At 43.0% G+C, this 27197-nt stretch overlaps 1 protein-coding gene across 4 annotated transcripts; it reads right to left on the bottom strand.

Annotated features, from left to right (window-relative positions):
- On the bottom strand, positions 1 to 26415 carry LOC100190002 (ubiquitin specific protease 12-like). 4 transcript variants are annotated; one of them, XM_012573017.5, is made up of 9 exons: positions 26291 to 26414; positions 14367 to 14447; positions 11428 to 11641; positions 10406 to 10632; positions 9144 to 9220; positions 8254 to 8337; positions 7434 to 7631; positions 5754 to 5832; positions 1 to 2307 (listed from the first exon to the last, which is right to left on the bottom strand). In XM_012573017.5, the coding sequence occupies exons 1-9, from the start codon at positions 26336 to 26338 to the stop codon at positions 2206 to 2208; spliced, it is 1110 nt and encodes a 369-aa protein (XP_012428471.1). In that variant the 5' UTR covers positions 26339 to 26414; the 3' UTR covers positions 1 to 2205.
- Between the last annotated feature and the right edge of the window lie 782 nt (positions 26416 to 27197).

Here is a 27197-nt window from a genome sequence, read left to right as displayed (position 1 = left end):
TTTGATCATAATGACCTTTATTGGAGACAGGTGGGGTCATTTATTATACAGAAGTAACATCACATCATTCTCTTTCCATTTAATTCATTTTAGTCTCCTTATAAATCTGTAGCAAAAGTGCACTTTGAACAGCTTTTAATCTATAGTATATATCTTTCAATATTATCTCTCAGTCAGGTAATTTATTTGTAAAAAGGTATCACCAGATATACAAAATACATGTCTAGTGTACTACATTACTTTTTGTATTTACTGTTTAGATTATTTTTAACTCAGTGCTCTTTTTTTTGTTTCATTTTTTGCAAGACTCAGTGATGAGAGTCTTCTGGTGGCATCACCAGGAGAGGACTCACAGCTTGTGTGTGGAGAAGGGGAGAAGACTCTTAGCCAGGAACAATTGTCACACAACAGGAACAAGATGACAAGAACTTCTGCTGCTGTTGAATGTGTCTCTTAAAATGACAGTACTCTGTATAATAAAAAAGAATTAAAAAATCCAATGTCCGTATTTCATCTTCTGGAAGAGATGTGCCAGGAGAATGGAAGCTGTACCCAGCTGGAATACAATGGCAATGGTTCATTTGCACTTTGAAGGCAGGAATTAATTGCTAAACATCACCTTTGTGGTCATGAGAGGAAGGAACAGACACAGGCAGCACGAGGAACTGTGAGATGGTGCTTTCCTGAGGACAGTGTTTTGGTAAAATATTGAATATCCTGCACAAGCCACAGAATTGCATAAGTTAAAGATCCTCAAGAACAAGCACTGGGGACAGATGAGGGGCTGTGACAGCCACACTGAGGACACACAGCTCAGGGACCCAGCAGAACATTCATTCCCACAGGGAGGCTGGAGCCAGCTGTGACAGGCTTTGGCACAGCAAGAGGACTTCTCCAAAAGAAACTTGCACAAGATTTTCTGAGATTTCTCACCAACTTTCTTAGTCTTTTCTTCCTAGTTATCCTTGAGATTAGAATATATACACATAACAGATAATTGCTTCATTTCAGCCTTCAACAGACCAACCATTTCCCCTGGGAAGCAAGGCCTAGAGAGGTAAAACAATCAGAAGCATTTTAGTGGGGGTTATGATTCCCAGATGGAGACAAACATCACCAACAATGGCTGCAGCACTGACCAGGTAATGTCTGGTGGGTTGGTTGGTTTTCCTTCTCACCTCAAGACTCAGAACTCCTGGATTAGCTCCCTAAATCCCCCTTCCCTTGGCCAGCCCTTCCCAATTAGTGCTGTTTCTGTGGATTAGCATAGATTCAAAATGCAACTTGCATCAGTTTGCTCAGAGTTGAGTGAAATGTGGAACAGATCCTGCTTCAGAATGAGGGCACTTTTGGTTTATGCAACAGCTCCAAGAAAGGCTGGAATTCCCAACTTTTCTACAGCAGAGATGGTCTTTGACAGGTCAGGGCTGCTCTGCTCCCCTGGAACCTGCAGCAACGGGGCCTGGAGGCAAAACTGCTGCTTCCAAAGGAAAATGCACAGCAGGAGAGGCTGGATGTGGAGACAGTTCTCTGCCTTCTGCAGGAGGAACAGAACAGCACAAATAAGAGCACAAAAAGAAGCAGTGCTGTTAGTGTTCTCTAAACCCAAGAGAATGCAGAACGGGGAGGTTTACAATGCTGCAGAGAGAAGGGTTTGTCTGCTTTTTCTTTATAAAAATGACAGACTTGACATTTCCAATACATCTTAGCTTTGTACTGCTTCTCAAGTCTGAGTCACCAAAAATATCCAGCAACCAGCTGCTGCTCATATCCTAAAATATGCCTTCAGCTGACACTGAATATTGAAAATGTTCTGCTAAAATACAGAAAAACTATTGCAGAAACCAAGGTATAGCCTCAGGCCAATTTTAAATGGTAAAAATCCTACAATGCTACTTTGAAATCTCTTCTTGAGTTCATGAAAAAATAAGCAGCCAGGTTTCAAGTAGAGGTAACACAGATTTTGGAAGATAGCACAGAAAAAAAAAAAAAAAAAAGCCCAGAAAGAAAACTGGAACAAAAGCTCTTCTTGTTAGGGCAGTTCAGCACTAATCCTCCAAAAAGGGCAGGAGGGAGCTCTCTCCTCCCCCTGCTCTGTCCTGGTCCTACAGCACCACCGAGGAACTGCTCTGCTGGCACAAACGTGTTCCACTCGGACAAAGCTTGATCCCTTTTTCCTTGTGTCCATCCTTTGTGTCTCTTGTCTCAGTCCCTGGACTGGTAGAAGAGGATATATCCAGATTCAGAGTTTTTGGAAATGTCTGATGTTAACCCATAGAATTCTTCAATGGCCTGGGCATCAATTTTCTGAAAATTAATGGAAATTTTAATTAGCTTCAGTCACAACACCACCCTAAAAGCTTTTTCCCAGATAAACCATTCTTCCCAGCTTGTGGAGTTGATCTGGAAAGCCAAGCAGTGCTGACACAGTGACACTTCAACATCACTCAATCCAACCAAACATTTTTTCCCACTTAATAACTTACTATTGAAAAAACAGGAAATGAGGATGAAATAATAAACTTCTCAGAAGGAGTGCAGTCCTATGTTGGACTACAAAACAAGTGATCCATGAAAATGTATCCTTAAATGACTACATGACATTTTTACACTTGCTTTTCTCATGCTGGTGGTACCTTGCCTGAGTATTTTATAATTAAATTATTTTATAAGTTAAAAAAGAAAGCAGTCACTAATCAGGCAAGCAGGTTTTTGTACAGTTGTGCACATCATGTAGATTGAAAATTCAGTTAAAATAAGTCCAGATTTCAAAGTTATTGTGACCCTTTTAAGGAGAAAAGTCCTGCAAGTGCTTCATGAGTTCTGAGGGTCTCAACTAATTATGGTCTTTGGCCATAAGAGAGCTTTCCTACCAAGCAAAGCCTCCTGGGGCATTATCACAAGGTTTGTGTCTTAAGAAAAACTAAGATTTGCTGTAGTAATAGCATTAAAATCTGCTTATATTTCAAGTTGTGACCTGTGTGCAGTAAAGCTGCTTTGCTCTCATACTCCAAGCAATTTAAGATGCGGGTTGCACATGTCCTGAGCACAACTGGCTTCCCACCTGTGAGCTGGATCCTGCAGCCCATAGATTGGAATAAAACATTCCCAGGCACCTGGGAGTGCTGCTCATCACTCCACTGGGATGGAGTTTTTTAATCCCTTTACTACTCTGGATCCACAGAAATGAGAGGCTGAGGAGGAGATGAGCCCCAATTTTCCTTTTACTCCCAAGGAATCAAGTTGAGGAAGTAAAGAAATGTTCCAAACCCTAGAAGGTCTGAGCAGAACACCTGCCCTGCTCAGGAGGAGCAGAGACCAACCTGTGATTACACCTTAAAAGAAAGGGACCCTCCTCAGCTGCAGAACCCACTTGGAGAATGTGAAATCTCTGCTCCCTGAGCAGATTTTGGCATCACCACCAGCTCAGCAGCACTGGCTTCTCCATGTGGCACTGCCAAACAGCAGTGAGCTGGGAGCAGCCTTTTTCCAGCACAAGAAAAAACAGATAGGAGTTTTCAGAAGATGCATCAACTGCAGAAATTCTCTCTTGAAGAGTTTTGTTAAACATCTTCTCTTAAAAAATAGAGAAGGGGGAAAAAAAACCCCCCAAACAGATGTTTTGTCTTTTCTCCATTCAAGGAGTGAGGGGAAGCTGAAATCCCCTGCTGAGGCTGCTGCATTTTCACACCATTTATTAACATAACGTTACTACAGACTGTTAGAGGCACATTTTAACAGAAATATAGTGAAAGAACACTCCTCAGCTCCTGCAGTATATTTAGCAGACAAGTCAAACACGTTTTAAGTGCCAACTCACTTGCCATGCAATCAAGCCTATTTCCACTACTCATTCTGAATGCAACTCAAACATTTGATCCATATTAATTCACGCCTCAGATATTTTTAGTTTCAGCACAGCAAAACTGACTTCCTTCTTTAATTTCACTATCCACAGAAAACAGAGTGGAACTGAAAGGGAATTATACAGATTCTGTTCTTCCCATTCTTATTGACCAGATAATGTTTAACCCCCTTGTAACTGTAGAGTAACAACCAGTGGATGGCTGTTACTCTAAAGCTACAAATGTCAGGATTCTGCAACTTCACCTGGCATTAAAAATTATGTTTCTTATGAACTGAGATTTGCTTATTTCCAGACATCTATTCTGGTTCTCCAATGCAAATCCAGTCCTGCAATCCCAGTGCCAGCATTCAAATCCCTGAGGTAATTTTTAAGCAGAGCCACTCTGTGCCTCCCCTCGGTGAGGAGCTCCATGGATGGATGTTTCCAGGTAAACTCTGGCACTGGGATGCATCCCCTGGCTGCTCTGGTGACAAGTATCAAAATCAAATCAGCCAGAGATCATTGGCTGAGGTTTCTCAATCCATTTTGCTTGATTCAGGCTCCCCCTTGGACTGATTTGTCCCCTGGATTTGCTGCTTTCCCCATATGCTGCAGGATGTTTGGGGATCATCAATCTCCAATTTAATTGAGAGTTGGCCCTCCCATGAAATCCCAACAGACAAATAAATCTGCCTTCCCCACTGCTGACATTTAGTGGGTAATGAGGACAAACTCCTTCCTATTTTCAGTTTGGAGCTGTTCACTCACATCACTTGCCAAAAGGCAATAAAGCTTTTTGTATTTCAGGGGGAAAAACCTTTTCCTGGGCTTTCAGCTGCAGTATCTGTGAACAAGAGCTTTGCACTCACCTTTTCAAACCTGTTTTGTTAGGTGCCACACCTAGAATGCAAACCCTCCAAAGAGCTTGGTTTTTACAGCATTTAAAATCAATTATATACAAGAAGAACTTGAAAAACAAAAGCAAGCCAGAATTAAAGAAAGAAAGGAATATAAAGGAAAAAAAAGTGTTTTTTTTCCCAGAAGAGAGGAACTACATGACAGCTCCTTGGATTTACTGCCCAATAACAGACAGCACACATTTAAAAGCCATTTTTGGCACATCTATAACAGTGTAAACAGTGTTTGCAGAAAAACAGAAATTTGGTTTTGCCCTAAAAGTGGAGATTCAACACAGAAGTGACTGATAGAAAACAAATACAGAATAAGAGGATGGTTATTTTCCATCTTTTAAAATGTGAAATTCACCTACTGGACGGAAAAGACGGAGAATACTTGCATTTTAAAATATTGGGGTGAACACTGCTTTCAAATTCGGTGAGACAATTCTGTAGTTGGACTATGACAGAAACAGAGGAAAATTGCCCCAAAAATATGAAAATGGGAAAAAGGGAACTGTTGACAGCCACAAAGACTGGGAAGCCACCCTTGATGCTCAAAGCTATGCAAAAAAAAAAAAAAATTAAAAATGAGGAATGTCCTACATTTTTATACCAACACAAGCATGGATTTTGCAATTTAGACACTTAATCAGACCTTGACCACGGAACCTCTGAGACAAACAAATCATTTTCATCTTTACAAAAACCAGCTCTGCTGTGGCATTTGTGCTGCTGTTTGATATTTGCTTAATTAAGTGAAATCCATGGATGTATAAATATTGTGGATATCAGCCTTTACAAATATGTTGGCAGAAAAGGAAAAATTTGCTTGAGCTGTTTCAACATCATCACTAAAAATAATTTTTTTCCTATTGTTGCTGAAAAGTGACCCAAAAAAAAAGTGAGAAGCTCTTAAGTGCAGCAATGAAATGCAAGTTAGCAATGGAAAGGAGCTTAAAAATGAGTTGAAATCAGAGTTTTTGGGTGTTTTGTTGTTCCTTACCCACCTCTACAATGTCATCATCAAACAGCAGCCAGAAGCCGTGGCTCTTCACGATGGTGATGTAATGCCCACGGTTTGGGCCACTGCAGGAAAAGGAATTGCAAATTTATTATCCAGGAGCCACTGCCCTCCCCAAAATCACCTCTGGCCTCCCCAGCTCCACTTCCCAGCTTTTCCCTGGTGAGGTTTTGTGATTTTTGCCAAATTGCTTCAATTAAAATGTTGCTGTTAGCTGCTTGAAAATATAAAATATTCAAAACATACAATGCCGTAAATATTTCATATCATCACTCATAGATTTTAAAAATCAAATTAAAAATATTTCAATTTCTGTTGTGTTGCATTCACCACTGCTGAGTATTTTGACCACTGTGAAGTTTTGATTTAAATCAGCTCTGAAATATTTTATTTCACAGCAGGAATTCCCTTAGCTCTCAGTGTGGTTTAACCTTACTACAGACAGATCTTCTGTGAGAGCTCTTCCTCCCTTCTGGTGGAAGTTTCCAATTTCAGAATAGAATTCCTTTGTTTAGGGCAACTAAATAAAACTAAATTTAAACTTAAATTTAAACCTAATTTAAATATAAACCAAAGTAAAACCCTATTTGCAAAATATTTCAAACAAGTTCTGAGAACTGAAAATATTCAGAAAATCTCATTTATCTCAAGCCTTTGGTAAATTCCCAGTAAGAACTGAGATCAGGTGAGTTACAGGAATCCTAAAAGCCGCACATAGGAAAAAAGGTTTGAGGAAAAAAAGGAAAACCATTTAATAATCTGAATTATTAATCAGCATTATCCAAACATGTAAGTGTAGGCAGAGGTATGGCAAATAAAAACTACACAAGAAAATGCATTGCATGAGATTCTAAAATGGTAAAAATTATATATAACTGTAACTGCACCACAACAAAAATCTTCTGGAATTCTATCAAGTTTATTTATACTAAATCTATGCATTATTAGCATTTTTTCCTCACAAAGATATTTCAAAACATTTATGTGCTGTAATTACTGGTTACTTAAAAATTCACACTTCCTGAAGGCAGTTAGAAATAATTTTTCCTTCAATGAGAGCTTTTTTTCCTAAAATGCTTAGAATTTTTTCCCTCTTTGCTTTTAAAATCAGAACTGAAGCTGCTAGAATGAAAATTCAATGAAGAGAATAAGGATATTTTGAAAACCCAGCAGTGCACAGTTTATTCCACATGATGGCACCAGCTTCTAAAGAAACTTCAAGGGTTTAGGCAGCAGCAAGATGAAAACCATAATCTAATTCTATTTTAATAGGTGTTTTTCCAAGATTACTTTTTCTTCCATTTAGATTTCCTGGAAAACAGGATTAGGGGTGGGGGTTTTTGTTGTTTTGGGGTTTTTTAATGATTGCTCTTTGCTACAGCTCAAAGAAAAAACTTGTCTGATGTGTCACTGTGTGACACAAAATGGCAGAAAATTACAAACCTTAGCCTGTAAAGTAAAATTTAAGATAGTAAAAATTTAAAGTAAAATTTTAAATAGCAAAAAAAACAGTAAAAAAGACATTTTTTTAAAAAATCAAAATACTTCCAGCCAACCAGCTCTGACATGGTAATGCACCTGCATTACCAAGCAGCGTTATGAAACGGCACAGGGATGAGAAATTCCTTCAAAATTCCAAGGGGAGGCAGGGAATGTGCAGAAGTACCTGCCACAGTGAACCACCACGGCCACCAGGTCGTACATCCTGTCGGGGTTGGTGGCATCCCCCGAGGTGTTGAAGAGCCGCAGCTCCAGGGGGAACACCACCCTGTAGCTCAGCTTGGTGTAGCGGTGCAGCTGGTCCATGTACTTGAACCTCTTCAAGTGCAGAGCCAGGATCATGGGCAGCTTCTTCACCCTCATTCTGGAGCACAAAAATATGTGAAATGATGGGTAAGGATTAGAAAATCACTCCAAACAAAGATCTGTTCAAGAATGGCTTCGTTATGAGGAAGCGTCGTAAAAGGTGTCCAAAATATTGGCAGGATAAAAAAATCCTTTTTTTTTTTTTTTCTCTCTTAGTGAGAACAGGCAATATTTATTCCAAATTATTAACAGCACAACTGGCATCTGAATGCAAGACAACTGCAGGACAACATCAATTTTTCACCCATCAGTGGGAAGAAAGAGCTGGAATAAATCTGTGCTGCTGCTCTGGCTGTGACCAAGTCTGAGGGGAGAAATAAGATTTTTTTTTACCCAGTGCTCCCAGACAAAGCAGATGGGATATTTTCCAGCGGCTTTAAGCTGATTAATGCTAACTGGGGAAAAAGTGGATGTCTGGAAACACCAGATAGAAACTCTTCTGGGATAAACACAGAATGGATCTGCTCATGATGAGGCTACCATGAAATCACTTGGCCTCTCCACTTCTCCACCAAACACAGACCTAGACAACCTCACCTCTTCTTGCCTGAATTCACCAGGTGTATTTGCCCAGAAAATTTAAGGGAACATGTGCCTCAGCCTGAATATTTGGCCCTTACCTCTTCTGTGCCTCCTGTTTGCTGCGGCACTGCTCACAATAGTATTTGTATTCACTGCATAGAGTTTCAGTGTTACTAAATCCCCTGTGGAAATCAGAGAGTGGCATAAGCAGGGATATTCTAGAGCATCCAGGCTGAAAATGCTGAAAAAAACCCCAAACAACACAGAGAGGATGAAGCTCCTTTCATTCATGGTGCTCCCAGACCCATTTGATGTGTATTTGTCTCATTCCTGGGATGCAGCATCAATGTTCAGCTGGAAAAATCTGGAATTTACACTATTAACTGCCTATTTTCTGACTAGGAAAGGTAATAAACAGCAAGAAGGTGATTGAGTTTTGTTTCCATCAGCAGTCATTCCATGTTTTCTTTAGTGGCAGAAATTAAATGTTCACATCTCCAGCCATTAAGTAGCAAAATCTGAATGATCCTTCAGCTCCCAGCAATTACAGATCCATTGTCAGCTATTAAATAGCCAGATGCTGGATGCAAATTAAATATCCAAGCAGCTGATAAGCCTTGGATCCAGCAGACAAACACATGGAGCAAAAACCAGGAAAAACCAAACTGACCCTTAACATCAGGGCCAGGCAGCTGAAATTCAGTAAGAATATGAAAATAATCAAGAATTTATTGTGAAACCAAACACTGCATATTTATTTTTTGATAAAGCCTGATTGTGTGATATAACAAATTCCAATCCCCATAAAAGAAAGTGAAAATCAAGTTTATCTACCAGTAGTATTTATTAACTACTAAAACCCACTAAGAAGCCTTCCAAAACACACACTATTTTACCTCATGTCAAAGCCTACAGAGAATAACTAATCCAGGCTCTTTCCTTCTGACCAGGGCAGGTATTTTTTCAATTCCCAAAGAATTTTGTTTACCTTAGACAATGTGTAATTGATGTATTTTGTTCCACATCAACCGAGAGGTCCAGAAAGTCCTCATCTTTGCTACTAACCTTAAAAAAATAAAATAATAAGAAGAGATATTTGATAACAATTTAGAGCTGGCAGATTTCTTTTAACCAGTTCTGGAGTGATGCAATGTGATTAAAAATAAATGTACATGCACACAAAGAGGCCTTTTCTTGAGCTAAAATAAAAGTGATTAAATAATTTGATGTGGTGTTAAAATCTGAAGAGGATCATTAAAAAAAAAAAAGCAACAACAACAAAACAAAACCAAAAACCTATGGAAAAAGCACAAAACCCCAAACACTTTCTCATTAAACATCTCTCCCCCTTGAGACTTCAAAGCACTTCTGATTATTTCACTGGCAAACCCAGGTTTTAACCACTCAGAGCTCTCACTGGAGAGGTTTTAACCACATTCCATTTTCTCTGCAGCCTGATGCAGCTTTCTGCTGCATTTCAGGGTGTAACAGTCAATACTCAGAGGCAAGGCAGAAACAGGCAGATGGCTCCTCAATTAAATGGGTTAGCAGGGAGGAAAACCATCTTTCCATTTGTGGAACAGTCACATTTCATTGCAAAAACCTTGTGACAGAATCCTATTAATGTCATTTTTGGAGCTTCTCCTCACCACATAGCCATAACTTTAGATTTTAAATGCCAAGAACAGTCTTTTCTGTTGTAATCACTTCTTGGGTTTTTTATTTCTCTCCCCATCTGGGTTTTCATTTTTTTTAGCATTATTAAACCAGAGCATATGACAAACTACAAATCCCTGGTCTGCAGGTGATGTGGCTCTCATTCTAGACTTCATACCGCTTTTTTTGCTCTCAAATAGAGTGGCCAAGGACCAGCACTGAGCACAGAATCCCATTTCAAGCAACTCAGCTCATGCCAGAGTTAAATTAAGAGCAACTCTCATGTAGGAACACAACATAAACTCTCAATCACTGACACAGGGAATAACATGGAGACAAAAAGGCAGCTTGCATCAGGCAGGTGCAGCTGCCTCGATGGAAACAGGGAGGAGAAACACTGGGCTTTTTCTGGGCAACATACCTTAATGAGCACTGGTTTGAGCATAGAGTCCTAAAATAAACTATGCTCCATATTTTAATAGAGACAGTGCAATTTCATCTACCCTAATGAATGAGAAAGGGTGCTCAGTGTTAGGGAAACCAATCCAGAAGCTGGGAGAAAGCTAGAGAGGAGTGGTTTGGTGGTGCACGTACAGCCTCACAGTTAAGACATCTGGTTTCATTGGTTAGTGTTCCTTGGAAGATTTCATGGACCCACGTCAGATCAGGCTTGTCTCCTTCTTCACTCTCAATGCTGCCATTCTGGAGCTTCCCATTCTGCTTCTCCTGCTTCTTCTCCTCTTGCAGTAAGTCAGCAATAGTGTTCAGTAGGTAGTTGAGGAATTCGTGTGCATCCTGCTGCATGTAATTATCAAATAATTCTGGAAAGGAAGACGAAGGAGAATGAACACCCACAGACACTTCCCAACACCAGGTCACTGTGGTTTTTCCCTTCCCTCTGCTCCCCTGTTACACAGCTCTGGTGGCACTGGTGAGTTTGGGAAGAACTGCACTTTGTTGTTCTCTCAATGATTATCCTCAGGCTGGAAGAAACAAACAGCTGAAAACTACCACTAAGGAAACTTAGTTTGGCCATTTCTCAGAACTTAAGAATTGGATTGGGGTTTTTTGTAGTTTCTTTCTTCTTTTCTTTGGAGAGGGAGAAAAATAAAGAAATTCAGATGTGTTGCCTTGGGCCACTGGTTCATTAAGTCCAGCATCAAGGGGCAAATATCCCCTACTGGAAGTTTGTTATCTTTTCAAGTTCAAGCAGAGAGGATAAATCAACAGCCAGAACTTTTGCTCACCAAACAGCCCTGGGAAATAACCACCAGTTCTGATCCTAAGGAATCCATCCTACCACAAATGCAAGAGAACAGGCTGTGAGTGGCTGGGCCTCCTGTGAGAGCTCATGAGAGCCTGGGGCAAGGACCTGGAGTGTGCTTCGTTCCTCTGGGGAAGACCATGCCAGTGTGGAATATCTGGACATGTGCAAATCCAGAAACACAGACACTGCGATAAGGACAACTCACAGGACAAGCACACAGGTGGTGAACTTCACACCACAAAAATCTTAAAGAAACCTGTTAAGACTTGACAATTCAGACTCCAAAAGAAACCTGAATTTAACATTTTACATCCTTAAAAATGCTTTAAAAAATCATTTATTCATTTACCATTTTCCTTCCTCAAGCGGGAAATAAATTTCTTGGGTGGGATGACTCCCACCTTCTTCTTTTGTGTGGCAATACTGTTGAAGAGATCAGAGAGGCAGGTCAGGAGGCTTTCCTTCTTTCGAGGCTGCACCTTGTATGCCAAAACTTTTTCCCGAAATGGCCGACAAAAATAAAGTGCCTGTAAGACTGAGTTGCAGTAGCAGGTATTGCCGAACTGGTCAAAAAAAAAACAGAACAGAGGAAAAACAAAGGGCTTTGGATTAGGGTTGCCAAAAAGGAATGACAGGAAGAGAGTGCATCAAGAATGTCACACAGTAAAGCTGGAGGAGTCAACTGACAGAGCTCATTTATTGGGGAAACTCTGCTTGGGATGGGGGGAAACGCTGCCTGGGAATGGGGGGAAACGCTGCCTGGGAATGGGGGGAAACGCTGCCTGGGAATGGGGGACAGGCTGATCCTTGTGACAGTGAGGGAAGGGAGAGGAGACAACACCCACAGGATACTGGGAATACACAGAAAAAGTAATTAAGGGTTCAGCAAAGAATCAAAATTTTTGGAGACGCACAGCACTACTCATCATCCTGAGTGGGAAGGGGTAGCAAGGACACTAAATAAACAAATAATAAATTTCACAGAATATTTTATGTTGGGAGGGATCCACGAGGATCATTGAGCCCAGTTCTAAAGTGAATAACCCATAGAGGGATCAAACCCACAGCCTTGGCATTACCAGCACCCCGCTCTGACCATCTGAGCCAATCCCAGTGGCAAAATGGATTATAAATTAATAACAAAACCAATATTTCCTGCTTATAGTGGAATGTTTTGAGCAGCACACGATACAGGGCCATGCACAGAGCAGCTGGTTTGCATCTGGCCTGTGTGCAGGCAGTGTCAGGGCACAGATAAGGCCTTGCAGAGGCTGCTCCCTGTGGCTGAGCAAGGAGGACATCAGGATAACAGCTTATCACCCACAACATACCACGACTTCAGAGCTGCTGCTCTGCAATTCACTGTGCTGCTGCTTCAAAAAAGGGACAAAATTCTTGGTTTCCAGTCCCCAGATAGTCTGGTAACAAGGTTCTGCACCCCAAGAGCAACATGTTTTAAATAACCAAAAAAGCATAAAAATCTGTCTGCAGGGCAGATTGGTTTTAGGTGATACACTGAGACAAGGCCACTATTCACCCAAATTTGGTGTGATTCCTGAAGAAAAATGGTTTCACTTTGACTGAAACAGAAAATGAACAGCTTAATTCATACAGCTCAAAAGGTCACAGATTATAGCTACAGTAACATTGATTTATGCCATATGCAAACAACAGGGAACAACAGTTAAAACTTATTGACACGAGGAAAATAAACACGGAAACTAAACAAACACATGAATGAGGAGAGAGAATCACTCCCATGCTTGTTAGTGATCTAGAAAAACAAGGAAGCATCATGCTAAATAAATCTGCACACAACACAAAATAGGTATTCTAAGTCTGAAAGCTTATTTGAAGATAGGAGCTTCTTAAAATGAAAACTGAGATGAAATTCTGGAATGACACCATTGTTCCATTCTTCTTGAGCTTTAGTAAATATAAACTATTTTAGCAGTTTCCCAAATATTCTGCAGAGGCTTTAGACACAGTTTAACAGTCAGGTTGCTTTAGCTCACTGATCCAAAAGTTAATAACTATTCAACCCAAAGTTTAGACCTCCATTGTTCACGAGTTCAACACCTGATTGTATCTGCAGTGCAATCACACATTTAACAGCACTGATGCTGAAGCCATGAAACTGCCCTCTTTAAAATACTCCAATTAATTCCATTAATCATGAAAGACCCAGAAATAACTTCAGAAAAAGCTCAGCAGAACAACAGCGTGAAAACACCACCCTCAAGAAACCAGTTGGAAGAAATGAAGCACAGCAGTGTTTGGTCCTTCAAAACAGAGAATGGATGGGGTTCTAACAATTCTGGTTATTTTCAGGACGCTGTTTTTCCTCCTCACACCATTCAGTGCTCTGCTATTTTTGTTATGATTCCATTTTTGCCATTATGGTGCAAACCTCAGCAGCACTGGAATGGCCACCAGTTCTGGGTGTTTGGATAGCTGTGTGTCTGAAATATAAACTGCTAGAAACCCACACAAAGTCAATTAACTGGGTCTCTAATGAGCTCAATAAATACTATTTAGTTGGCCATACTTGGTGTGTGAAGACACAGAGCATGTCCCAGCTCTCAACACAACCCTGACAACCAGAACACAGAAATAATTGTTTCTAGTGAGTTCTGCCAAAATTGCATTTTCCCATCATAAATAGGATGCCACAGAACCACTGCTGCTCTGAACTAAGCAGGATCAACATCCTCTGCACAGTTAATGCTGACAGACAAGTCTGCTGCCCCACAGCCAAACAAACTGCAAAAATTCAGCTTTTTGGAGGGTTCATGGCTACACCAAAAATCCAGAAGGAGTATTACAACACGAAGGAATTATCCACCCAGTCCATGTCATTCATCTCCTGCACAAAACTTCCACTCCTCCCACGAGAGGGGTGTTTTTAGAACTAAAAAGTAACACATTTTTATTTTAAAACCTTCCCTGCACTGCAGCATCAGTGGAAAATCTTGTCTGGAACAGCATATGAACAATGGACACACTTTATTTTTTCCAATTTTCCAGCTAAATATTAAAATCTTAGAAGTAGAAATGTACTGAAGGAGGAAGAGCTCTCTCAGAGACTTCACAAGAAATAAATTTATTTTTCTGTGTTTCAGATGAAATGCTATCTTGGTTAATAAGCACACTGCAGGATGTGGTGTCTGTGCTCAGTCCCACTCGAAGAGAGAAGTCTCATCAATCAAGTTCTCAGAGAATCCTGCTAAGCTCCAAATTAGGATGTGATTTAAAACCCAGCATTTTAAGCATAGAAAATTCACTTACATTGACCAAGCCAAAGTAATGCTCATTCACAGGGAACTGCTCAGGACCAATCTCTTTCTCCAAAGCGGAGGCATTGGCGCCCTAAAAAAAACCAATATTTTTGTTAGAGAAAACAGAAATTTCCTAAAAAAACCCAAAGCTTAGGAAATAATTCACTTCCATTGAAAATCAGTACTTTGTGTTTGCTGTGTTCTTCAGAATTAAATTAATATGATGCTTTATTATCATAAATGTACCAAGGTCTCATTTAAAATCTCAACTCCCTCAGCCAAAATTAGTAATCTGATCTAACAGAAGGGTTTTCTACATTTGAGTTTATTAGGAAATTACCACGATCAACTGCTCTCACTTAAAACACCAGGTTGGCCACAGTGATCTTGAAACAGCAACTGAATTTAGTCAAGAATGCACTGTAAAAATAAAAAAACTTATCCGGCATTCTTCTAGCTTTATTTTGCAAAATACTGTGGACAAGTGAAGTTTTTGATTACAAACCCCCAGAAGAATGGAAGGAAGAGTTTTATCACATCTCAGATCACCTAAAGTGCTTTGGCTTTGCTACCTTTGATTTCAGGGGGATGTATGAAGCTCACAGTGCATTTTGACACGTCCTTGAGTTTCCAGCAGTACAACGAGGATGGAATTTGCTCTTTTAGACACAACTGAAAACCACCACTGCTCTGATTTGGCACATAAAGCAACAACCAAAGCATTCCAATGTTTTATTTTGAATTTCAACTTTGGCCACTTCATATTCAAAGTGGTTTCTTCATCTCTTTCCATTTTCAACCCACCAACACCTTATAGATGGGAATATCTTGGGGTTTGTACCTTCCCTCATTCCTCTCCACCTTGTTCTTTAATGCTTCTTGCTGATGCTCCAGCATTCCTGAGCTCCTTTGTGCAGAATCCAAACACTTTGGATTCCAAATTCTGTTTTAAATGACCAAGTGACTCCAAGTCTAACCTTGCCCACACAGAAATCCTCCTGCACAGGTGAGCCACCTTCAGACACCTCAGAAAAGCATTCAACCAAACATTACAGACCAGCAAAGCTCAATTAATTTATTCCCTTGAAGCAACCAATGCCTTTTAATCACTGAGATAACATTTCCATCACTTCCCTATTAATTAGAGACTGTAAGGACAGTTCCATCCAGATTGTCTTTGACAGAGAAATAACTAAAAATTTCCTAAAAAAAACAGGAAAGAAACCAAGAAATAATCTGGTTAACAGTTGTAGTTGGATGTCCCCCATCAGATTTACAGTGAGTTACATTTCTCAAAGCAGATAAAATGAGGCAGGCTCAGAACTGGGTACTCCAAACCCCACAAAAAATTCACAGGGTGCTGACAGATTTACAAGCAGAGCTCTGCTCAAGCAGCAATTACACACAACATTTCTGAGGCATCAGTGCCAGTTCAGGCAGCTCCTTTCATTTGTTTCCTTGCAGGCATTCCCTGCTTCCAAGGAGCTCTTTTTCCTCCAGTATCTCCCCCCAAAAACCCCAAACCAAACCTAAAAAAAGGAGAACAATCAGCAAGGAGGATTTGCTGACAGGGGTCTCTCCTGGGCTACCTCAGCTCTCCACTTCCACTGTTCTGATCCACACTGCCTTTGCAAAATGCTGTAACTGGAGATGAGCATCAAAATTCAGAAATGCACAAGAGGGAAAAATTCTGGGCCTGGAAATCAGAACTGGCTCCTGCTGAGGTTGTTTTGCTCTTCCATGCTGCACGTTTGGAGATTAAGAAAGGAGGATTTGTAAATCCTGTCAGCCTGTGAAGTGCAGTTTCAATTTCTCTGGAGTTTCCTCGCCCCCTCCATGATCTCCAGTATTTTATCAGGCAAACACTGGAGGAAAGCCCATTAAAGGAGGTACCAAACCTCACAGAACCAGTGACACCTGTCACACCAGTGACAGCCCAAATGCTCCAGCTGGAAAGCAACACATGCAATAAATACCTGAACAAATAAATAAAACCATATGAATTGTAATTTTTAATAAAGCTGTGATATAAAGAATTGAATAACCTACCATAAACCAGGCTTGTCAGCCAAGCCACCAACTTGTATCCATTTAACCTGACAGGTCACAGGTGAGTTTTTTTCCCAAGTGTTTCCTTGTATTTATTGCCCAAACTTTATACATTTGGGTAAATTAACTGCAGAGGCAGATTAAAAAATTAAGGTTTCCTTAATAAATTAGATTATATTTAATGTATTATTTATAACTAAAGTTTTAGATGCCTCATCCCTGGGAGTATTCAAGGCCAGGCTGGAGCAACCTGGGATAGTGGAAGGTGCCCAGGCCCATGGAATGGGATGAGCTTTGAGGTCCCTTCCAACCCAAATCATTCTGGGATTCTGTGATAATTCTAAAGTTTCTTGCCAGAGACTATTTTAAATGCATAAAATAATAAAAAAACCCAAAACAGGACTCAAAGCAGTTTTGGGATGAATTAAAAAAAATTACAGATTAATCATAAATAGTTCTGAAGGTGCAAACTTTCAAATTAAATAGTGAAAAAGCTGCAGGAAATGCAATGCCCAGCATTCCATGGAAAAAGAATTCCCTTGCAGAAGTCCAGATGATTCACCACAGAGTCAGTGTCCAGGAGAACTGCACTAAACAAGGATATGGGGGGGAGGAAATCCACTTTATGGTGAGGGCACCACTTGGCCTCAGTCACGTTTTGGGGTAAGGTCCAGAACTGCAAAGTCCAGCTCCTCCCAACAGGGATCTCTGCAACTCAATTACCAATTAGCCAATTAACCCAGTGCAGCTGCAATCTGGTCCAGCCTGAGCCATGTCCTGCTGCAATGAGGCTTTGCTGTCACACACCTTTGCCCACCCCAGATAAAAGACTTTTCCATCTGCCACAGATCACAGGAATATTTCCTGACAAGAAACAATCCACACTTCAGCATTTTGGAAATATAAGTCACATCTTGTCTAGAGTAAAAAATCTAACCAAAGTGGCAAGTGTACGTAATATGAATTTTTTTTATTATTTGGGGAATTAAGAAATGCACCTCTCTGGGGTTCTGCCAAAGTGTTCTGCATCTTGTGGTACTTTGCACACCTAAAACCATCAGAAAATCAATACAGCTTTGCTAAACTATGTGACACATTGTGGGGGCAACAAGAAATGCCATGAAAAAATCCCACACCCATAGCAATCAAGTTTGCTTGGCATAAAACAGCTAAGCAAAAACACTAAAAACTAAAATACAGCTGAATGTAAAGATTAATGACTTCTCACTGCTAGTGTAAAGGAAATAAATGAATGTTTTAACCACCCCAGAGTACATCCTTGGCTTCTGGGAGGTGCAAGGAAATGCTCTTTCTGCTGCTCTGCTTCAGGACCACCAAACTCAGCGCTGTGAGCAGGAATAAACCCAGATTTCTACAACTGCCCCAGGAGGAAAACCTCCCCTCATTTAACCACGTGGTGACAGTGATTGACTTACATAATGAGATGTGAATTTAGTGTCTCACAGAGGTGGGGGAGGTGACAACGGAAGTTTCAGCACTCTAAGCAGAATTTTCCATTTTCTGGAAACTCCTGGGACTTCAGGTGTTGTCTCAGAGCTCCCCTTTTCTGCTCACACCCCATTCACAGAACTGGCTGTGCTTCCACAGTTCTGGAATTATCAGACAAACAGGAAAATGAAAAACTGCCTGGCCCATCTCAGCTATCACCACCTCAGCAGGAATGCACACAGCTAAAAATGGCCAAGAAAACCCCCAAAGGACAGTAATAAAGTATTTCCTGTCACAGCTGCAGTCATTTTACTTTATGCAGATCAGCTAATTAAAAGAAGGGTCTACCCAAGAACATTTCAGCATGTCTTGGAAAAGACAAAGAACATCCTTAAGAAAACCTAATATATCAAATATTAAAGTATCAAACAACAGCACAGGGAGTTGTTATATTCAAGTTTTCCTTGCTTTTTCATACCAAGACAGTGAGGGATATCACACCAATATCTTGATTTAAAAATGTAAGAAAAGGCAGGATGTGGCACTCAGTGCTCTGGGCTGGTGACAAGGTGGGATTGTCACTGTGGACTCGATGATCCTGGAGGTCTTTCCCAACCTAAAGGATTCTGGGATTCTAGTCCATGCTCAGAGCTGGACGAGATATAGAGAAAACAGCACTGGGATAAACTAATATTTACCCAGAGAACACTCAAGGCAAGTTTTGTTGGATTTTTTAAAGAAAAGGGATGTGAAAACAGCAGTTTGAAACCCCCTTACCTGAGGGAGCTGTCTAAGCAAGCCATACTGAGGCAGTGATCCCACAGTACTCCTGAGATTTTAACTGAATAACCCATCAGACCCAGAAGAGATCTATCAACTCTTCCAGCTTGTAAGCTCCAAGTGATTTTTGCTCACTAGAGAAGTCTTAAAGATTTATCCCCAGTTCAATGCACCATGCAAGTAGATTAAATAGCAGTAGACTTTTGTTTCTCACCCAGTGGTAACTCACTGCAGCACCAAAAGAAGATCACACAGAAGGATAATTAGGCATTATTGCCTCTTCTTAGCAAAAAAAAAAAAAAAAAAAAAAAAAAAATCCTATTCCTGCAAAGAAAATGAGTATTTTGCACAGCCTAAATTTAATTGATTTCAGAAACTGGAAATGTATCAATTTTCCAGGGGCTTCAATATTTGGTGACCTTAAAATTAATGGATTTGTAATTATTCTTATAGACAAAAGCTCATAGAGTGCATTCACTTATCTGACAGGAATCAGAGGAGTGCTCAGCTCTGTCTGTATTACATTTAATTAGCTTTATAGTAGAAATTACAATTGGACTCTGAGTTGAAGAGTTTTGGTGAAGCTGTGGATGAATAAAAGCTGGGAGTGATTATGAACAACCTCACAGTTCAGAACAGGAGCTGCTGTCAGCTGAGAATTCCACATTTCCAGCATCCTCCTGGTTCCTGCTTCAAGTTACAACCTCCTTCCTTTTCAGCAAAATGAGTTTTACTGAGTTTCAGTGAAATCCTGAACAACCACAAGCCTTGGCTGACAATTAGAGGACGGTTAATACAGACTACCCATTTTTTTACCCTGAACTAACACTTTCCCACTTGGCTGAAATCCCCATTTCCATTCCCAAAGATCTGCTTTCTGCTGCTCTGGAGGTAACTCTGCACATGTGGGGATGGTTAGAAAAGCAGAAAGAAGGGTATGAGGAGACCAGAGCATGGAGCAGCTGCTGCTGCAGCTCCAGGGAAAAAAGGACCAAAATTAGCACAACTCTGGGTCAGGACCCTCACTGTTACTCTGAGCTCTTGTCAAAATAATCAGGTCAGTGCTGTGCTGCTGCTCAGCAAACAGTGAGCACTGGAGCTGGGAAATGAGGGAAAAACCCACAAAGCAGGGAAGGAGTCATGAGTGGGGAGATCCCAGTGCCCTGGGAGTTGATGGCATTCACCCCTGACAAGTTCTGAGGGGCTCTAATTACACAGGTTTTGAATTGCCAGTGGGTTTAGAACCATTCCATAACCACCACTAACTCAATGTAATGACAAAAAATACTCAAGATTTCTTCAGTGTCATTGACAGACACAGAAATTCAGAAAGACTTACCAAACAAATGCTTCATGAGGTTTCAATTGATAGTTAAGTAGCCAGAGCTACTTAAAACCTTGCAGGAAAGAAATCTGTATGAGCTGATGTGGAAGTCTGCCTGCACTTGCTGAATTTGCTGAGATAATAGTTCCAGCTTCAGGACTATGAAAATTACCTTGGGGAAGTGGAAATGGAGCAGATTGGGGTTGTATTGCTGCAAGTTTATAGAACACACTGTCATGGTTTTTTAAACACAGATTAGATGTTGCTTTCCCCATCCTATAAAACTCCTTGGCTGTGTGGAGCACTGAAGGCAGATAAAAAGAGCTGTCAGCTGGGGGTTTGAAAGGATCCCTTTTCATGGATCTGGGAAGGCTGTCTGTGTTCCAGGCATAACAAATTACTGTAAATTGAGCCCTGGATTGCAGCACTTTGCCTGCATAATCACTCCAAACAAACTGATAATCCTGAAAGGAGCAGTGTCACAGACTATCCAAGGCACCACACTTCCAAAAGCCACGGAATCTTCCTCCTAAGGCTGTGCCCATTTCCAGTGGGGAGGAAAGCTCACAGAGCACCCTGACTGCTGCCATGGCACCCAGAGAAACTCCAAAGTGCTGTATTTCCACAGGAGCTTTCTCCCGTGAAGCCTTAATTGGAGTGGTTTTAAATCAATGAATGCAGGCTGCTTTGTAAACTCCTCCAAGCACATATTTATTCTGGGAGGAGCTGGTCCTGCAAGGTCCACAGGATCCACACCTCCCAAAGGCAAAGCAGGGCTTCCTGTGAAACCCTCTCATCTTATGCTCTGTAAGTGAGATAGCAAAGCTGGGCTCCAGTGAAGAGAACACATGGAAATGATGCTGGAGAAAGGGCAGGAAAAACAGAACCTTTGCCAGCAGCTCCTTCCTCTCCTCATCCACTCCCTCCCACATCAGCACAGCTCCCAGTCCATCCCAGTTTCCTCAGTCACTGCCTCCCACATCAGCACAGCTCCCAGTCCATCCCAGTTTCCTCAGTCACTCCCTCCCACATCAGCACTGCTCCCAGTCCATCCCAGTTTCCTCATCCACTCCCACCCACATCAGCACAGCTCCCAGCTCATCCCCCCCGATTTCTCCACCCATAAAACTCGTGACCTTGTGCTTCTCCCAGTGACCCAGTAACACACATAGGAGTGGAGGAGGCTTTGCCAGCTCAGCTCTCTAACAGAACAAACACAAACAGCTCCCAGCTGTGCAAGGCCCAGTGTTTACCAGCATTGTTCTTTTGTGAGCTGGCAGTGAGATTTTATCAGGAGCCTCACACATCAAACAGTGCAGGGACAATGCTGTGGAGAGTAAGGAAGTGGATGCTGAGGGAGGGTGAAGATTTATAAATAGGTTTATATTTCATTTATAACTTCAGACATTTTACAGAGCAGTAAAACTCAGCTGTGGGGCCAGTAAATGGGTCTGAATGGGGAGATATATTCACAACTTAGTGTATGAGAGGTTAAGTGGATAAATCATGGAATAGTTTAGGTTGGAAGGGACCTTAGAGCTCATCCAGTGCCACCCCCTGCCAGGGTGGGACACTGTCCCAGGCTGCTCCAAGCCCTGTCCAGCCTGGCCTTGGGCACTGCCAGGGATCCAGGGGCAGCCACAGCTGCTCTGGGCACCTGTGCCAGTGCTTTACCACCCATAATGGAAAAAAATTCCTTCCTTTCCAGTCTAAATTAACCCACTTTTAGTTTAAAACCATTCTCTCTTGTCCTTTCACAACAAAGTTTATCCCCATCTGTTTTACAAGCCCACTTGAAGTATTCACTATAAAAGGAGCTGAAAATAGAAAATACGACATACAAACAAACCATAATGATGCACAATGCTGCCCTTTATTTTGGCAGCAAGTGCAGGAATCCCCCAAACTGACATCTGCTGGAGCAAGCACTGAAAACCATTTCTTTTTTAATAGCAACAAGACAGCAAGTGATGGGCATGTAAACAGATGAATTCCAAAGCAATAAAAGCATTTCTCTAAATCCTGATTAAAGAACCAAACAACAGAGATTCAATAATAGAGCACACCTTGAACAAGCTATACTCTGTTATTTTAGCATCCTTCCCCAGGTATTCACACTTCATTTTTAAATGGTAGCAGCTCTGAAGTAGAAGACCTCTAATATAATCAGTGTCTACTTGGAACAAATGAACCATGGAGTGCCCAGCTTCCTCAGCTCCATGCACAACACAGCTGGGATCTCTCATGATCTCTCACTTTTGTGAGGACAACTAAAGCATGACATTTTACAAGTTTACAGACAATCAAAGCAGACACCAGAACAGCACCAAAGCTCATTCATGCCTTCAGGACTCCTGTAAAATCCCAAACTCGTTCCAAGGGAAGCTGTGTGTTCCACCTGAACTGCAGGCTGGCTTTGCTTCCAGCCCCAAACTGTCAGAAGCCCCAGATCTGCAGCAATAAACACCCATCACACACAACATTAAACCAGAATACAAACAGCGTGTGGGGAAACCTGGAAGTGACCTCCTCCCTGCTTTGCAAAGGGTCATGTATTTCTTTTCCCCAAAAAAACAATTCTTCTCAGTTATTCTCAGGCTGGGTTTTAAGTGCAAGGATGAATATTTGGATTCTTTCAGGTAAGCAAGTCAGTCAAGAAGCAGAGCACTGCTAGAGACAGAAATCTGCTTAGCCAGCTCTACTTCCACCCTCCCTTCTTCCCATGATAAAAAGAAATGCTATAAATGTTAATTCTCTGATAAAGCCAAACCAAAGTCCTACAGCTACAGGTGACAGCAGGGAGGTGACATTACACACCAGGGACATCACAGATCTGCTTGAGCTGCCCAGTGTAAATTATTCAGGAGGCAAATGGAAATGTGGGACTTACAAATACTGCAGCCACCTCCCCTCCAGCACTGAAGTCAATAATTATGGCCTGATTCAGAGTATGTAAGATTACCCTCAATTTGTAGCCTGGATTGGAGTTCTTCAGGCATGTCCTACTGGTTTAACCAACAATTAAACATGAATCTAGAGGAAGTGACCCTAATTGCCTACAAGAAACAATATGCTGCTCACAGACTCCTCACAAGCTGCCAGAGAGGAAAAGCTCAACTCTGGGCTTTGCACCTTGCTCCTTTCTCAAGTTCTGGTCTCCTCTTCCAAAAGTTCTGTCAATTCAACAAAATCCTCAAGTTCTGACTCAGAAACTCAGTTCTACAACTGCCTCAGAGCACAGAAAACACATCCTGGGTCAGAGGATGCAGTCAGACCCAAGGAATTCTGCCCTCTTCACTCTCCTCAGCCAAAGGAGGATTCCCACCTGTCCACCCCAGACCCACAGATCTCCCCTTTGAACACTTCTGAAACAGCAGCTGTAGATTTTTTATGCAAAATGCCTCAGCAGTGCTCTCTGCTTCCATCCCTGCTGCCATTTCCCTCAATGCTGCAGCTGCCTGCAAACAGAAGGAAAAAAACCCAAAGGCCAGAGCAAAGGGAAGGGCTGGGACACAAAGCTCTGCCAGGGAAGCAGAGCTGGGGCAGTGGCTCCTGGCCATGGCTGTGCTTTCCACGTGGTGTCAGCAGCCTCCCCAAGCAATGAATCACATCCAGATGAACAATTCCTGCTCCCTCCCAGCTCCCAGTCCTGGCCAGGCTGGAGCTGCCACATGGATGTGATGGAACTGATGCCTTGTAAAGGCTGACCTAGAGCAGAGGCTGGACAGAGTTACAGAATAAAGGGATTTATTAAAAGGATCTCTTCCATGGATCCACCTTGGGCAGCACAAGAGCCCAGCCAGGGCTGCACCCAAATGAACCAAAATGGTCCCAAAATGCACGAGCAGTCATGGGGTATCTCACTTTGATCAGTTCTGCTCCATTTGCAGATTGGAGCTCATTGTGCTGTTACAGCTCCAGCCCAGGCAGTCCCATCCTCATTGTTTTTCTCTCTCCAGCCTACATTGTTTGTGCTCTTGGGCCTGAGGTTTGGATCATTGTCCTTGGTCCCAGCTAGAGAAGGAATTGTTTTGTCTCCCTGCTCTGTGAAAAGAGCTCAACATCTCATAATATGAAGCCCAGACCCACACACTAAAGCAGCACAGAATCTGAAAAATATAAAAGCCAAAACCTGAGACATCAAAATCCTGGAAAAGGGATGGTGCTCAAAATGCCACCACCCTGAGGCACAGCAGAGCTGATCCACAGGCAGTTTTAGGGAGGGGGAGATGATTCAAGTTCAACCTCATTACTGGCTGCTAATGAGCTCAGAATTTCATTTTTAAAGAGATATTGGAGAGAAATGAGAAGCAGTCAGGAACAGCAGTCCTGTGATGCTGAAGGGTCTGACAATGTCACAAACCAGGGTTTCATTTTTCCAGCCTGGAGGACAGGTGATGACAGGAAATGCTGGCAAAAACTGCATATTTTACTAAAAAAAAAAAAAAAAAAAGTCAAGTCCTGTAGAATCACTATAGATTAGCATAATCCTGAAGAAAGCAGCTCCCAAAGGGACTCTGTTCATGTATTTCAATGTTTTTGTAAAGAAGTCTCAGGTTTTTCATCTACCTTTATGACAAACCAAAGAGTATTTTTACTTGCTGGACATGCAAATAAACTCATCCAGTTTTAAAATACAGCACCCAGACCTTAATTTCCTGGGCTAGATGAGGGAATAAATGTTAATACTGACAGTAATTTTAGCCAAGCTACACATGCACCTGAAACACTGATGCTGACAGATTCCACAGCATTTGATTAAACAACTAATTAAGAAATTTGGAAGCCAGTTTCATGCAAACATTTAGTGCTACCAGCACTGTTCTGTGATTTCTCCACAGAACTGAAGCAGCAAATTCTCCACTTGAAACATGTGGGAGAATCTGCCCCCCCAGAGCTGCAGCAGTTCTTGGAAAAGAACAGCCCCAGAACTTCAGGAGGGGAATGGGAGGAACCTGCCCAACTTCCATCCACCATCCCAACCAAAATCCAGGCAGGCACAGGAGCAAAAATGCCAAAACCCCACTGGGATGTGCTCAGGTCTCGCTGCACAGTCCCAGGGAAATGCTCTGCCTCCCCTCTGCCCTCTCAATCCAACACTCAGCCAGCTGCTCTCAGGAATGCATCCAAAATATTCCAGGGACTGAGTCAATCTCTGCCTCTGGGCTGCAGAACTCCTCAGCAAATTTGTAGTTCACCTCTCAAGGCCTTCACCTTACCTGTGTCTGTGATGGCAATTAAAAAATACAAATTATCTAGGGAAAAAAAACCCATTTAGTGAGACTAGGGAAGGATAAAGTCCTGGGAAGCCTTCTCCCAGAGGCTTCCAGGGAGGTCTCCACGGCCAGGGATTTGAAAAGCAAAGATGAATGTCTCTGGTTAGGGGTGTGAAACTGCAAATGCCCAGTTTGTACTGGTTCAGTTCAGCCGGGTCTGGAGTCACACTGGGAGTCAGCACCTGCATGGCAAAGTAGGAAAATCCTGTTCCTTTCCCACCCGGGTGAAACAGAGCCAGGGAAGAGGTGTGACCCTGCTGAGGCTGCAGAAGGGAGAGGGGAAGCTGAGCGGTGGAAGGGCGGCACTGTGAAAACCCAAATGCTCCACGCGGGCAGCCCCAGAGCGATGTCCTGCGGAGGGAACCGCTCCCAGAGCGATGTCCTGCGGAGGGAACCGCTCCCGGAGCGATGTCCTGCGGAGGGAACCGCTCCCGGAGGTTCTGGGAACCCCTCCCGGAGTTCTGCGAGCGCAGCTCCGGCGTCTCGCAGCTGGGCACAGCACACTCACAGGGCAATATCTCAGCCCGGCCACCCCGGCCTCTGTTTACACAGCGGCGGAACTTCATTAAAAATTCTGCATAATCACGCAGTTAGCAGCCTGCCGCTCTCCCGGACGGTGCCGGGACACGCATGCACGTGGAGCGACTGCAGAGCTCTGACAAACGAGTAGAACGAGCTTTAAAAGCAACTCACTTATCGCAACAACCCACTACGACCTGGGCACAAGGCCAATTAATGCCCGATTATTCCTTTTCTCTCCGAAAGGCAGTACCCACCGGCCCGAAAAACATTTCAGGGCACAAGCGACGGCAGACACACCCACCGGGAGCGCCGAGCTCGCGTTTCTGCACCTTTCCCACCGGATTTCAGCCCCATTATCCCAAATCCCTGCGAGCCCCGGCCGCGCTCCCCTCGCCCCGTTCCGGCCCCTCAGACACCGGTACCGGCGGCGAGGCCTCCCGCAGCGATCGGTGCGAACCGCTTCTCCGGCCGCACGGCGCGGAGGGCGGGCCCTGAAGGCCGGGAGCCCCCGGGGAGCGGCCCGCGGGCTCTCACCATGGTACAGACGGCGGCGAGTCTCCGCACCGTCACCAGCGCCTCCATCCGCCCCCGGCCGCCGCCATCTTGGGCCGCGACTGACAGCGCCAGCTGCGCACCCCATAACCCGCCCCGCCCGTGCGCCGCACAAAGCGCGCCGCCCGCGCCCCGCAAACACCGTTCCGGGGCGTTCTCGGTCCGGGGGATCGGGCTGGGGAATGGGAATGGGAATGGGAATGGGGATGGGAATGGGAATGGGAATGGGGATGGGAACAGGAATGGGAACGGGAATGGGAATGGGAATGGGAATGGGAATGGGATTGGGGATGGGAATGGGAATGGGAATGGGGATGGGAATGGGAACGGGAACGGGAACGGGAATGGGAATGGGAATGGGAATGGGGAATGGGAATGGGAATGGGATTGGGGATGGGGATGGGAATGGGAATGGGAATGGGAATGGGAACGGGAACGGGAATGGGAATGGGAATGGGAATGGGAATGGGAATGGGAACGGGATTGGGAATGGGAATGGGAATGGAAATGGGAATGGGAATGGGGAATGGGGAATGGGGAATGGGGACGGGAATGGGAACAGGAATGGGATCGGGATTGGGGAGTGGGAAGGGGGATGGGGAATGGGAACAGGAATGGGGAATGGGATTGGGATTGGGAATGGAAACGGGAATGGGGAATGAGGAATAGAGAATGGGAACGGGAATGGGGATTGGGATCAGGATTGGGCTCAGGAATGGGAACGGGAATGGGAATGGGAACAGGAATGGGAATGGGATCAGGATTGGGGAATGGAAATGGGGAATGAGGAATGGGATCAGCAATGGGGAATGGGAATGGGGAATGGGATCGGGAACGGGAATTGGGAATCAGGATTGGGAATTGGAATGGGATTGGGAAAGGGATCTGG

This window comes from Taeniopygia guttata, chromosome 4A (assembly GCF_048771995.1).
Source record: "Taeniopygia guttata chromosome 4A, bTaeGut7.mat, whole genome shotgun sequence".
In the NCBI taxonomy this organism is placed as follows: Eukaryota; Metazoa; Chordata; class Aves; order Passeriformes; family Estrildidae; genus Taeniopygia; species Taeniopygia guttata.
This window is presented reverse-complemented; position numbering and strand designations above follow the sequence as displayed.

Excerpts from the sequence above, each read along its gene's own strand:
- LOC100190002 (XM_012573017.5), bottom strand. The coding sequence starts at position 26,338 with ATGGAGGCGCTGGTGACGGTGCGGAGACTCGCCGCCGTCTGTACCATG. Across the intron at positions 10,633-11,427 it reads CCGCTTGAGGAAGGAAAATG|AATTATTTGATAATTACATG; the intron begins GTAAATGAATAA and ends CTTCCTTTCCAG. Across the intron at positions 7,632-8,253 it reads AAACAGGAGGCACAGAAGAG|AATGAGGGTGAAGAAGCTGC; the intron begins GTAAGGGCCAAA and ends TTTGTGCTCCAG.